Below are 14,575 nucleotides of genomic sequence, written 5' to 3' on the forward strand. Positions count from 1 at the left end.
GTGTATTACAAAGTAAATTCGATAAGTTCATGGTATCAATGATCTTAACTGAACGAAAAAAACTACAAACGAAAAATACATAATACAATGATGACCAGAAACTGAAATAACGATAAAAACCACTTTAGAGCGAATATTCGGTATGTTCTCCCCTGTTCATTAGTAAAATGTAAACACGCCTGTGCATTGAAATAAGGGGGTTAATGGTATCCATTGGGTTGGGATGTTGTTCCATTCATCTTGGACAGCGAGTGTGAGTTTCTGGAGGGTTCTCGGAAGATTAATTCTGTTTGAGATTGCTTGTTTAACAAAATCTCACATGTTCTCAATGGGATTCATGTCTGGCAAATTTGCTGGCCACTGTAATCTTCGAAAAGTCGTAACGTCTAATGCATTTTGTACTATTCTCGTCCGATGGGGCCTAGTATTGTCATCCATATAAATGGAATTAGCTCCTGCTTCATGTCAGGGATAAATAATGGGTTTAATAATATCTCAAACAAATCTATCCCCTGTCGTAGAATGGGAATAAGCTGCATACGACGACCATGCATTATGCCTCCCCAAAACATTACTGATCCTTCTTGGTATGAAACAACCTCTCTCCAGCTCTGTGTCGCTGATTGTTAATAACTAAACAACCAATTCTGGTTTCTTCCGAAAAATGAGCATTTCGCCACTGACGCAAAAGCCAGTCTCTGTGTTCCTGTGCCCACTGTAGACGAACGGCTATGGGTCTGGGTACTCTCAATGGTTTCCTGGATCGCAAATAGGCTCTAGCAAGTCTCCACCTCATTCTGGTACTGGAAATAAAGCAACCAAACTTTCTTCTTCCGACGTACATATCCTGCTAGATACCGATCTTCTCTTGCATTAGTAACCCTATGACTCCCAGTTCCACGTCTCCAGTGAACTCTGTTAGTTTCCTGCTACAAATGCACTATTCTGATAACTGAAGTGCGGGGAATCCTTATTCTATCCGCGATTTGATGATTCGACAGACCCCCATCATGCAAAGGAACTTTTCTTCTTCTATTGAACACTAACATTCTTTTACCAGGCATAATTGCAAAAAAAAATTAAGAATCACTTAAATACGTTAGTGGATATAAACCATAACTTTTAAAACATTTGTATGTAAAATAAGATATTTTTGTATATATTTATGTATGGCTAGCTCCTGTGGAAGAAATAAAATTGAATGTACAAAAAACCATCTGTGATAAATATTCGTTTTACGAGAAGAGTCCAAGAATGTTGACGATATGTGTATAAAACAAGAAATAAATACGTTGGATAAATTTTCAAGTAGCTCTCAAAATGTCTAAATATATCTAAAATTTTCTTTTGAATCAAGCTTCATTTCTTTATGTAATTTTGGGTACACAATTCAAGCAAAAACTTGATCATTAATTCTTTTTCAGTCACAAACCGATGCCATCCTAGGTTGGGTCGAAAAAACAGGACGTTCTTTTCTCATGGACACTTGGGTCATTGGGTACTCTATGCCATCTGTAGATCCAACGCAGAATATCGACAATAAAGAAGGAAAAGTAGTAAACGGTGTAACGATACTGTCATTCACGAGGAAAAGGAATACAGGAGATCCCAAGGTAAATTGAAAAATTGAGAAAAAAATATAAAGGGTGCCCAAGTGTTATCTAGTCCAAATTTCACATGGAGATTCTACAGTTTGCCACAACAAAGTTCCAATAGAGTATACCTTCGAAATAATATATCTAATATTTTATCTATTATAGAATTACAAGTCATTAGGTTTTTTCAGTCAAAAGTTATCTCACTCGAGGCTAGGCTGAATGAAATACATATCTTGTTTGTACATAATACAATATTACTCGATAAAAAAAACTCACATCGTCTGATTTTTCAGGATCTAGCCTTTACAGACGATAAATGTTTGTTTATGATGTTCCCTGTGAGAGGGGGTGAATTCCATTCTGTGAATAAAAAGACGAAGAAACACGAAGCTGTACCAGTAGTATCTTCACAAAGGATATGTATCAAATCTTGTGGAAATGGTAAGATTGAGGAATATCAACAACTATCATAAATACACCTTGAATCTTAAAACAAGAAAACTAATTTTATGTCGACAACTGTGAAAAAGAGTACATTCTTCCATGATAAGAACAGGATTCAAATGGCTACAACGTCATAATAATTATTTATGTACCAAGGGCTTAAGTAGATATTTATGCATTGAACATCAAAAATCTTCTGACAGAAGCTAGAGTCAATTTCATCTCAATTCGATTAAAAATTTAGGGGGGCTCTGGCCCTCCTCTATTGTCGCCACTGATAGCGGGGCAATGAAATCAAAATAACAAACTGGTATGATATAAACTCTATCTATTGAATTCCATCAATCTATCTGCAAATGATACAAATTAAGGTTGATTTTCTTCAAATAACGTTTTTGGATATCCCACTGGTGATGAGATGAAATGCCAGTACTTACTTACTACAAAAATTATATATTTCCAAGCATAATATTTTTTCTACTCTTTATGTAAAATTTCATCTCTTAGCCGAGCCGAAGGACTCGAAGCATATATAAAAAAACTAGCATCATTTCAACTATTCTATGTATCAAGTGTAATAAAAAGAAATCCATTATTTTTTCAATAGGTGGCTTTAGATATATGTATCTTGCGTCCGATCCGTTTCCACACAATAGCGTTAGAAGGGTGATATTTCGTACTACAAAAACTTTCGTGACAGTTTTGTGATAAGTTGACTCTGTTTAGTATGAGCGCGCGTCAAAGATGAACATTATTAATGAAAAAATACGCTGTACTTTACAGTTTTTCTCCGATAGAAGCGAAAATGCACGACAGGCAGCAGAAAATGTAAATATTGTTTATGGTCCTGATTCTATTCAGATAATGTCAAATATGCATCACACACTGAAAGGTGAATTGTCGAAAATGCAGTTTGGAACCATTTGCATGAGGCTGCTCTCAATAAGAAGCTCGATGTTTGGGTACCACACGAGTTGACGCAAAAATATCATGGTTGGTGACTTGTGATGAAAAGTGCATCACTTACGATAACGTCAAGCAAAAACGGTCGTGCTGGAAACATGTTGAGCCAGCGGAAACGGTGGCCAAGCTAAGATTGACGGCTAGAAAGTTTTGCTATGTGTTTAGTGGAATAGCCGGGAATTTTTTTTTTTTTTTGCTTTGAACTGCTTCCATACGACACAACTATCAATTCGGAACTGTAATGTCTACAATTGGAGTCTGAAGGAAGCAAAATCGCCCAGAAACGACATACTTTGGCCATGGAAAGGAATTGTGTTCCATCAGGACAACGCCAGGCCACACACATCGATTGTGATTCGTCAAAAGCTCCGGGAGCTTGCGAGTTTCTGATGCATCCACCTTATAGTCCGGACTTGGCACCAATTGATTACCATTTGTTCCATGGCGAACAGTTGTGCTGATGAAAAATTCGCTTCAACAGAGGATTGTGAGAGTCGACTGTCTCAATTTTTTATTACCTTCAAAATGGCAACAAGCTCGACAACTAGTTATCGAACAACACGACGCATATTTGACCCAAATCGGATCATTCTAACTATGATACTTAATTAAAGCCTTGTTTTTCATACAAAGATAACGGATTTCATTTTACTACACTTTATATCTCAAATAAACCAGCAAAAGTAGGTACTATTCCGAATGTTTTAAAAATATTGGATTTTTTTCTGTCAGATGAAATGTACGACGTTGTCGCAACAACGGAAACCCCAGGTCTAGGATACAATATCGAATTCAAAATTCTGGATCTGGGTGAAAACTTCGTAATACCAGAACCAGGATCTCTGCAGTATACGGATCTATCTAATTCTATTCAAGAAAACTTCAATCCCATATTCAGAAAACTACCAGGTTACAGAAGAGCATCAGTAATGGATCTGAGAGAGTAAGTCATATTATTTTATTTCCATTCCAGTTTTAAATGAAAATTAAGTGGAATTATTAGAAATAATGCCAAAGAGAAAACATAAAGTCTTATAAGTTAAAATATTGCCACAAGTCACTCAATAAGTCCTGGGCCTGTTTAGTAACAAGCATAGAGTATTACCAAGCTCAAAAAGATGCGTGTCAAAATTTCGGAATATGAGGTAATCCTGGATTGAAATGTTGAAGATTCGGTGACGCTATATTTATTATTGTTCGAAGAATTCTGTATTGGACTCTTCAGGAAGGCAATCCAGCGCTCTCTGCCTAAGGCACACCCTCTCACACTATCGTGGAGAGGTGACTCTGTTGCAACGCTATGACACCTATAAATCCGCCGGGGCCAAAGTATGTGTGACGCGAAAATCCATAGCACCATCTGTGAGCAGACAGGGTCACTACAAACGCTTATGTGGCAAAAAGATATTTGTTACTCAGAAAGTAGAAACCACCACATAGTTATAGTTTGGGGAACAAATATTCCAATAAAAGATTTTTACGTATACTTAGTTACTATCATTGATCTTTATCAAATGATTCGAAATATTGAAAAAAAACTTTGAATTTCCAGAGAAAATAAACAACTAGTAGCAGCTATGAACGTCCAACTGGATAAAGCAGCAGTGGAAAAAGGCAGAGCACTATCTGATGATACTCAAGGAAACGACGGTAACGTTTACAAAATTCTACAAGAAAGTGTTCAGAGTGGAAAAATTGGCAATCTCAAAGTTGATCCAAAGTATTTGGTCTTCGAACCAATAAGCGGTGAGTAAAAGTTTACCGTCCTATGTACCTACCATATCATTTTCTTTGCATGATACCTACAACCAGCGAAAATGAAAATATTGGGTTGGGAAGAAAGTAATTTCGTATTTCGCGCCCTTTTTTTCAAATAAGTATATCTCGTTAGTTATTGGTTTCATCAGATCGCAAGAGAAGGCTTTGTTGTAAAGGTGAGAGAATATGCTACTAACGCTTCTTTGACAATATTCCACTTGATCGATTCAGTCATGTGCTTTCGTGCGACAAGTATGGAGGTCTAAAAAGAAAAAAATCGTCATATTTTACATGATGTTTACGGGGCCGATAAAATCATGGTAAATATAGACATAGACCGTCATTTTAGCTGTCGTAGCATCGCTGAGGAGCTGAACATAGAACATAAAAGCATTTTGAACCATTTGCAGATAGCTGAATTTAAAAAAATCTCGATGTTTGGTTGTCACACGTTCTAATGCAAAACAACCTCATGGGCCGAATTTTCATCAGCGAATGAGTCACTGCTAAAAATCGACCCATTTCTGAAGCGAATGTGACTGGAGATGAAAAATGGGTCGAAAGACTCGAAAGCCTACGAAGCAGCTCAGATGGTGACCAAGCCAGGATTTACAACCAGGAAGGTGTTGCTGTATGTTATGGAATTAGTAGAAAATGCTTTACTATGAGCTGCTCCCCTATATTCAAACGATCAATAATACCCACTACTGTAAAAACTCAACCATTCAAAGCTTGTGATAGCACAGAATCCTCCTATTCACCAATGCTGGCTGCATTAGTGAATTGGAGGGGAATCCTGAATTTCATTAGGATAACGCACAGATCTTTAATGAAGCACCAGAAGCTCTGGGGCTTATATGGGTAGTTCTTATGCATCCACCCTATAATCCGGACCTAGCTCCAAGTGACTGCCATTTGTCCCTGTCTCTAGACAACTCGCTTGGTGTTACAAATTTGGCTGTAATAGAGGCCTGGGAAAATTGGTTATCCAAGGTTTTTGCCAATAAGGACAAGGGCATCTTCGATAGGGGCATTATCGAGTTGGGTTCTTATTGGCAACAAATTGGATGATTGTGACATTTTTTATAAAGTATTGAAATGAAGCGAAAAATAGAAAATTACTTTTTCCCCATTCTTAAAGAATTCACACAAATAAGAATTGCACGAAATGAGTTCAAGATGACGTAAAAATAAATTGAAGAAAATGGGCGAAAGTTTTACTTACGCTTTTAGGTACTCCAGGGAAATAGCGGTCTATCATTCTGCCCGAATGTATCTAATTTTAAAGTTTTGAGGCAAGAGTGGTCTTAAATGATTCAACTAATTGATGAGGAATTCAACGCCAACATCAATTCTATAAGGTCATCGCAATGTAGAAAATTAATCTGGAAAGAAATGTGCTAGATACTTTCAGAGTTATTGAGAAAATACCCATCCAATTGGACTTGAATTTATAAATCAGTACAATGAAATTAAGAAAAATGTTTCTTAAATTTCGATATCTTATCGATATTATCCATGGAATTCCACAAAATGTCCTTCGGATAAACGTTCTGATTTGTTTCGAATTTTTCGGTTATTTGAAGGGAGCTTTTGACTTCACTTTAGTGCTCTTCACATTATTACAACTGCAGTTACCTAAAGTGTATGACTTATTTTGTTTTATTTCAGTTACTTCGAACCTCATACCAGAAGCATCGGAGACAAGGGATTCATTCTTCAACTTCACAGAAACAAAACTATACATCGTGATAGGCTGCATAGCAGCATTGCTCTTAGTAGCTATAGTACAAGCAAGTTGCACCATCTACAAAACAAGTGGTAGCACCCCCAAAAGTCACAAGGTAACTTCACTGTGAATGAAAAACTACTGCCATCATTCCTCATTATCTTCAGAATCGAACCCAAGTATGTTCCTTGATTAGATGTTCTCAAGCTTTTGACGGATGTAGTGGGGCTTGGAAAATAACAAAATGGCGGTGGAAAAAATTTTGCACTACGGTGAATGCCTGTACGTTTTTTCTAGAAAAACGTCAAGGTTTACATGATCAAACCAAATTTTAACTGGCACAAGCTCTTTTAGATGAGCTTCTCACGGGTGTTTATCTTTAGGATAAACGAGAATGTATTGCAGGTTTTGAAGCAAAAGTAGAGTAAGTTGGTTACTGAATTTGGAGCAAAATTAAGATTAAGTTCAAAGATATTTTTCACGGGCTATCTATAGGAAAAACTATTCGTAAAGTATGTACCTATATAATGGTAGTTTTATATTTATTTCGAGCAATACCATTCAAAATCACCCTGGGGAAATTAAAAAGCGCATTCGGCCATAGGCGTAACCAAAGGAGAGTGATTGGGGATCAAAGAGCGCATTAAATTCGGTAAAGACGGAGAAAACAATTTTGACCGTTGAGCAGAATATCTAGAATTTCAGGTATTATTTGAACATTTTTGTTTGTTCCTTAAATAAAACTTTCCATGCCTATGTTCCATAGTGTTTCCGATAACATATTTGGATAACCAGTGGAAAATACTTCACTTTCTAATTTAGCTCAATGAATAAGTGACAAAACCCAGTGACCCGCTTACATGAAACATTATACACAGGACACTGAACAAATATTGCATTTTTTCAAATTAGTCATTTAATACATTCATAGAAATACTCAACTACATAACAAGTCGGAAAATTACTAGAAATTTATCAATGACATTCAAAATATGTAGGTAATAGGTATTTTTCCAAATGAATTGTGTCTATTCCAAAGTATGTGGAACCTGTACAACCTGAACTCAGCTAAGATAAAAAATAATTCGAAGCAATATCAATATTTGTTGAGTATTCTACCAGAAATCAGTCACAATGATAGCCTGTAACATGGTGCATCATAATAGTGTAAATTCCATGAATTTCGTCGACAGAGCGAACAATCATAGGGTATAATTTGACACTTCGAAGGATGTATTTTAGGTTGCCTAATGGCAGAAAACAGATTGGTTGAATTGTAACGAAAATGATCTATTCTTCCTTATTTCATTATGGGTATTATTTTATTTGATAATATATTTTGTCCAATTTTTTTTTCATTAGTTACACCGTGCGAAGCCTAGGCCATATTTTTCTTTCTTTCTTTAGTTTCCTTTCGAGTTGAGCAGCGTCATATTGACAGAAATTATACGCGTCAGTTGAAAAACACACTTGAGATAAACTGATAAACATACATAATGAAGCACTGTAAATAATCTTAACACACGACGCTCAAACTCGCCGTGTTATACAGAGGACTGTTGTGCCAACTAGGCGACAAAAAAACTTTCGACATATCGATCAGCAAGCTACTATGAATACCCAAGTTTTTCCAAGAAATTGTGAAGCCGCATGGAGATCATATATGCTCCAAAAAAACAGTCCCACAAAGGTCACCACCTATATTCTTTGAGCAACATGATTAATTACCAAAGTCCTTGTTTGTAATGAAAACCAATTGTCCAACTTTTTCTATTGAGTCAGTAGTACACGTTTACCTACATGAAGTATCATTCAGCTTACTCCTTCCATTATGTTAGGACCAATCTTTATACATTGGTATTTATCACCGACATAAAAAGATTGCTTTCATAATTCTGTCAAAATCCTTTCAGGATCACCTTATACCAAACTCCGCTTGGAAAGATTATTCAGCAAACACAAATTACGCCTTTGACGTTTACGAAGCAGAAGAGAAAAAACAACCTCCACAACAAATAAACGGCAAATCCCGGCCAGAAAATGCAACGAACACCCAAAAATCAGGACATAGGATCCAAAGGCCACAAGGTCGACCTCCTAGTGTACCAAACCAGCCGCCAAATATGGACCATACCAGGTCCTTACAAAGGCCAGCAAGGGGGTCCTACCCTCCAGCAAATCAACCTGATAGAAGCACCTTCTCGTTGCCTAGAACAGCTTACGATAGGCATAGGCCAACTCCCAATGACATGCAACCAGATTTCTACTTCATGCCTAGTCAGAGGAAGTATTCTGGAGAGGTAGTAAGGGTGTATGTTGATTACAATAATCAACCTAAATGAAATACCAATATAGGTAATACTTAATGGATTTGGTTCATAATAATCAATAATAATTACTTATATGAGTATGAGAGTACTCGTAATTGTTTTGAATGAAGTAGGAGACATAATGTGGAGTTACCTAATAAAACCATGCGGGAAAGCTCAAAAAAATCAATGGTAAAATTGAATTTCCCGAAAATGATCATAAATATTTACGCTGGCCAACATTGAATTGGTACTACATTATTCCACAATACAAAAAAATATTTGTTGATGACTATGATGTTTAACTATGTTATATAAATATGATAAATCAGATTTAGTTTCTTCAACCATAATATATCATATTCTGCCGGAATGTCCAGATGACTGCATTTTTTATCATACTTTCAAAATGTTGACTTGTAGTGAAAACCAAAAATTGACTTGACCCTCAAGAATCTATCTTTTTCCCAGTGCTATAGATATTCTGAATTATTTGAACCAAATCCATCAGTAAAATTTTGTAAATAAATAAAGACTGCTGAGGACTATTTCATAAGAAAGCTGTCAGTGCTTCCCATGTTTCTTCAATGTGCAATTATTCAAGCATCAACATGGTACAAACATTTTTGTTACTGACTATTCTTTTCAAGATGGGAGATGCATGGAAATGTAAATGAAAAAAACTATTTTTTTTTGTTGCATTTATTTATTAAGTACCTTAAATGTTGAAATTTATAAAATGTTTACTTACTATGGAACAATATATTTAATATTAAGATTTAAGATGAATATCCTTCCTCGAAACCCTCCAAGTAGGTACACCTGATCTGAAAAATTGTTTTTGTAAATATTTGGGAAAAAAAATCATTTGTCAAAATTAATCATTTAGTTCATTCAGACAGACAATTAATTAACTTCACGTATGTGTCAGAAGACCGTCGTCATATATCATCATGTGAAAAAAAAATTAAATCAATTTTAACTTTAACCTCTTTTAATACTTACATTTCCTTATATTCTTATGATAAACTATTTGACTCAAAACAGGAAATATCTCTTCTCTCCATCCAACCTGGAAATTGAATAAATGTCATTTTAATACAAAAAAAAAATTGTAAATGGAACAATATGCGACAATCAATCTAGAATTTACAAGGTGTTGAGATTATTTCTGCTCAGAATGACTTAAAGGTATCTTCAGGTATGTGTCAGAAGACCGTCGTCAAGTTTCATCATTGAAACACCAAAAAATTTAATTCAATTTCTTTCTGATATAAGGTCAGAAAAATTAAGATTATATTATTATCATCATTATTAAAATATTCAATAATCAAGATTATACTTTCTACTGAACTTCAAACAATCTATAATTTTTAAAAGATGTTCAGGTTACTGGTGCTCAAAAAAATTAGATCCAATCTGATTTGTATCGTAATCAGTTCTCTCAATTTTTCAATTACACGAATTATTAATTTAGTTTTTGAATTAAGAAGATCAATCGAATACAGCATATCCATTTTTGAATCAATTTTCATGAAAATGAATATCACAATTCCTGAGAAAAGCTCAGAACAACAACAAACAGACGGATTTTTCATTCAACTTTTGGATTCTAAACATTGCAAATCTTTTGAAATTGAAAATTTCAGTTGAACATTCAATGGATTATTATTAAAAATGAAAAACAAAGTTGTTAATTTTCTTTTCTGAAGAAATGTTATGTTAGAATTATAGTTCCCGACTTTTGATGGATCGAAGGACCAAAAAAATTCAATTATCAATTTTAATTTCACTTGTTTTTAATACTTACATTTCCTCATCTCCTTATGCTCAAACATTTGACTCTAAAGAGGTGCAAAACAGAATAAATCTGTTCATCTCTTCTCCATCCAACCTGGAAATTGAATAAAATGTCATTTCAATCATTCAAAAAAGAAAATGTTGTGGTGAAAAGAAAATTTTGTAGTTAATAGAACATCTATACGCGACAATTAATGAAGAATTTAAAAGGTGTTAAGATCATTTTTACTCAGAATGACTTCAAGGTATCTTCAGTTATGTTTCAGAAGACCGTCGTCAAATTTCATCATTGAAACACCAAAAAATCAAGTTAAAGGCAAAATATTTTATTGTTTAAGATGTTCCAAAATAAAAATTATATGTTGAAATAAGCTAATGAATTAACTTAAAAAAAAACTCACCTAATTTGAATAAGAACAATATGAGAACTCCAGTTCCAGATGACAACAGAATCTGAAAAATAAAAGTTGATTCAATTGCAAATCTATGAAGCTTAAAAAATTTAATACTTTCAGTTCGAAATAATCAGACCTGTTGAGCATTTGAAAAACCATCAATGTAAATTATGGAATCAAAAAATTTTCATCATAATCAATAGAATTAAAAAAGATTAAATAAAAATTTACTCACCAAGTCAACTTGGCTAAGCTCGCAGAAAACCTCATTAGTACAGTCTGAAAAAAAAATTCAGTGTTAATCGTTGAATTTTACTCAATTCCTTGAATTTTGCTACATGTTAATATATCAGACCTGTTGAGCATAATTATCAACCGTCACTATAAATATGGAGATAATGAATGTCATCATAAAATTGGCACATATCATTCAAGAAGTCTGGGGCCTGGCACAAAGATGGCACCCAAAGTGCCATACCATTTTTTCTCATAACTAACATGCTTAAAAAATAAAATTTTGGAGCAGTCATGATTGAAATATTGAATGTTAAGTGACGCTAAATCCATTGTTATTTGAAAAATAGATAATGATGAGTTAATATGTATTGATGAAACTCTACGCAAGCAAAGCAAAAGCATGTTAAGTGTTATTCAGACTGCACCATCGTCAACAATGGTTAAAATTTGTTTTTAATGATTAGGCCCAGGACTTATCGATTAATATTAGATGGATAAATATTGAATGAAGATGTATTCAACCTACCATTGCTTCTCGCCCCAATTTCAAGTGTAGGTGCAGTCCAAATATAATTTCTGGGTTTCTGAAAACAAAATCACTGTGAGCAACAACTCCCAAAAAAAAAAACTCATTTAAATTATTCAAAGAAAACTATCAGACCTGTTGAGCATAATTTACCCATCATGAAAATATGGAAGTAAAAAACGTTCATCATTCAAAAATAAAATTAAAGCTACAAATTTATTACAAAGGTTCAGTGTTGATAGTTAAAATGGAACTATGCCATATGTTTATGTATCTGTTCTAGAATTTTTTTTGTTTTATTTTCTTGTTCAGTATTCATTATAGAATTAAGATTGTAAAATGGAAAGCCTGTATGAATAAATAAATAAATAAATCTGAACTGTTGAACATAATTATCAGCCATTATTATAATTATGTATAAAAATAAAGAATATCATAAAGTTGCTACTTAATATTGACTGAAAAATCTTTCAACTTACCATTATTTCTCCCTCCAAATTCATATGTGAGTGCAGTCCAAATTCAATTTCTGGGTTTCTGAAAACAAAATCATTATGAGAAACAACTTCCAAATAGAAGTCAATTGAACTATTCAAAATAATTCGTCAGACCTGTTGAGCATAATTTACCCATCATGAAAATATGGAAGTAAAAAACTTTCATCATTTAAAAAATAAAACAAAAGCTACAAATTTATTACAAAATTTCATTAATTTCATTCATCTATACTCGATATCCTATGATATTTTTCATAAAATAATTAATTGAAAAATTATTTGATTCTTTTTTAAATAATAGTGAAATTTTGAAGGACATTAGAAAAGTAGTCTTCAACTGATAGATTCAAATATAGTTAACAAGTATTGATTCTTCTTACCATTGGACTATCCAAATTTGTTTTTGATTCCATAGTTTGATTCATAAGTACTTCTTCTGCATGATCTGAAAGAGAGATGAGGATGAAAAAATGTTCAAAACAAAAAAAAAATTGTCATAGTTTTTTTCAGTTTATGTCAGTTGGCCGTTCTTATGTCGTCAATTATTTTTCAGAACAGGTCTGTGAAGAACAATCATCATAGAAAAAAACAAAATAGATAATATCAATATCTGTTTGGCTTGAAAATTAATTACAAAAAAAGTTACATATCTGAAGATTTATTGATAATAATTCAATCAACGTCGCCTTTTCTTACCCAAGAAAAATGAGAATGAAGAAACCGAATTGATTATCGATAAAATCATAAACAAATACACACCTCTTTTCACAATGGGATGAATTCCTCAGAAAATACTCATAGAACACAATTGGGTTATCTGTAAAGAAAAAATTATGTTATTATATTAATTAAATCATGAATAATATTAATCATTGAGAGATTTGTTGATTCAGTTGGCCGTTCTTTTGTCTGCATTGAATTTTCAGTACAGGTCTGTGAAGAACAATCATCATTTGAGAATTTCCTTTTTTGCAGTCAAATACTAGCAAAAAGACATTGCTGAATTTAAAATATCACCAGAGTTCATTTATGACTCTGTATCAAGTCTGAATATATTATTGAAAATAGCACCAAAAATTTCGATAAATCAAATTATTGAAATTTAGTTGAAAATCTCACCTTAATTTCCTACAGTTATCCACAAATGGTACTTCCACAAATTGAGGTTATCTGGAAAAGATTTAAAATATTGTGAAAAATGTAACTAAATTCATTCAAAGTATTGAAATGAAAGAATAATCAGTTGGCCGTTCTTATGTCGTCAATTATTTTCAGAACAGGTCTGTGAAGAACAATCATCATGTCAATGATGGAAGGAAATGGCAAAAATAAATTTTAAAAAAACTAATGATATCAATTCAACAATTTTCAAAAAAATAACTCATTAAAACTTACCAATAATCTGGGAAGATTCAAGACTGCAGGGAGAATGGAAAATGTGGAATTAATAAATCAGAATCAACCCACTTCCATCCTTTGCAAGGAAAATGCAATAATCTGAAAACAAAGAACTCCAATGAAAAATTGGAAAAAGAAAATTTTCAGAAATATAAAAATTAGTGAATAATCAGTTGGCCGTTCTTATGTCGTCAATGATTTTCTGAACAGGTCTGTGAAGAACAATCATCATAAAGATTTAAAATGAAATATCAAAAATTTATTCCAAAAGTCCAACTTAAGGATTTTCAAAAAATAGGATCTTATTCAAGAACTTACCAATAGATTCTTCAAGATGTGAAAAAATATCATTGAATTGATAATAAACCTCCAATTCTACTTGAGGAATTTGCGGTTATCTGAAAACAAAGAACTGCATTGAAAATTTTGAAAAAAAAAGTTTCGAAAATATAGAATTATAATTGAATTTTCAGTTGGCCGTTCTTATGTCGTCAATTATTTTCAGAACAGGTCTGTGAAGAACAATCATCATATTAAAGTTTTAAAAGATATTAAGAAAATATGAGAAACTTTCTTGGTAATCTTGAATGAATTGTTCAATTTCTAATAAAAAGAAAATCTACAAAAATAAAATTGAATTCTACATTTATAGCACAAAATATCACATTAATTCTACTCACCTAAATAATTTTTGTGCGACATCACTACCATTGGTTAATTTTCCTACCTAACACTGATTATCAAGGGTAGTTTGATTATTTTATATATAAAATTAACTAATTCATGTGAAAAATTGCTCAATTGACTAATTTGTTGTGGATCTATATATCCAGTTTTTTCTCTATGAATGGAAAACTACTTCAACTTCAATAAAATCGACTATTTTGAAATATCCTACTATTTGTCTTTCAGACCAGTCAA

At 33.1% G+C, this 14,575-nt stretch overlaps 1 protein-coding gene and 1 long non-coding RNA gene across 4 annotated transcripts in view; one reads left to right on the forward strand and one right to left on the reverse strand.

Moving 5' to 3' along the window:
- Nucleotides 1-9,584, forward strand: part of LOC123670837 — a 42,759-nt gene extending 33,175 nt beyond the window's left edge. For 2 of the 3 annotated variants that reach the window (XM_045604401.1, XM_045604402.1), the window contains 6 exons: nucleotides 1,425-1,613; nucleotides 1,892-2,039; nucleotides 3,738-3,948; nucleotides 4,558-4,751; nucleotides 6,435-6,607; nucleotides 8,406-9,584. In XM_045604401.1, coding sequence (XP_045460357.1) covers nucleotides 1,425-1,613; nucleotides 1,892-2,039; nucleotides 3,738-3,948; nucleotides 4,558-4,751; nucleotides 6,435-6,607; nucleotides 8,406-8,834 — 1,344 coding nt within the window. In that variant the 3' untranslated portion in view covers nucleotides 8,835-9,584. Of the gene's footprint in view, nucleotides 1-1,424; nucleotides 1,614-1,891; nucleotides 2,040-3,737; nucleotides 3,949-4,557; nucleotides 4,752-6,434; nucleotides 6,672-8,405 lie in introns of all 3 variants that reach the window. The other variant, XM_045604403.1, reaches the window with a different exon arrangement.
- LOC123670839 lies at nucleotides 9,488-13,565 on the reverse strand. Its single transcript, XR_006745995.1, has 9 exons — nucleotides 13,376-13,565; nucleotides 12,637-13,073; nucleotides 12,239-12,296; nucleotides 11,760-11,817; nucleotides 11,232-11,275; nucleotides 11,003-11,054; nucleotides 10,612-10,695; nucleotides 9,807-9,873; nucleotides 9,488-9,628 (listed from the first exon to the last, which is right to left on the reverse strand). It is a non-coding gene; the product is annotated as an uncharacterized LOC123670839 (long non-coding RNA).
- Between the last annotated feature and the right edge of the window lie 1,010 nt (nucleotides 13,566-14,575).

The sequence above is a fragment of the Harmonia axyridis genome, chromosome 1 (genome assembly GCF_914767665.1).
Source record: "Harmonia axyridis chromosome 1, icHarAxyr1.1, whole genome shotgun sequence".
NCBI lineage: Eukaryota > Metazoa > Arthropoda > Insecta > Coleoptera > Coccinellidae > Harmonia > Harmonia axyridis.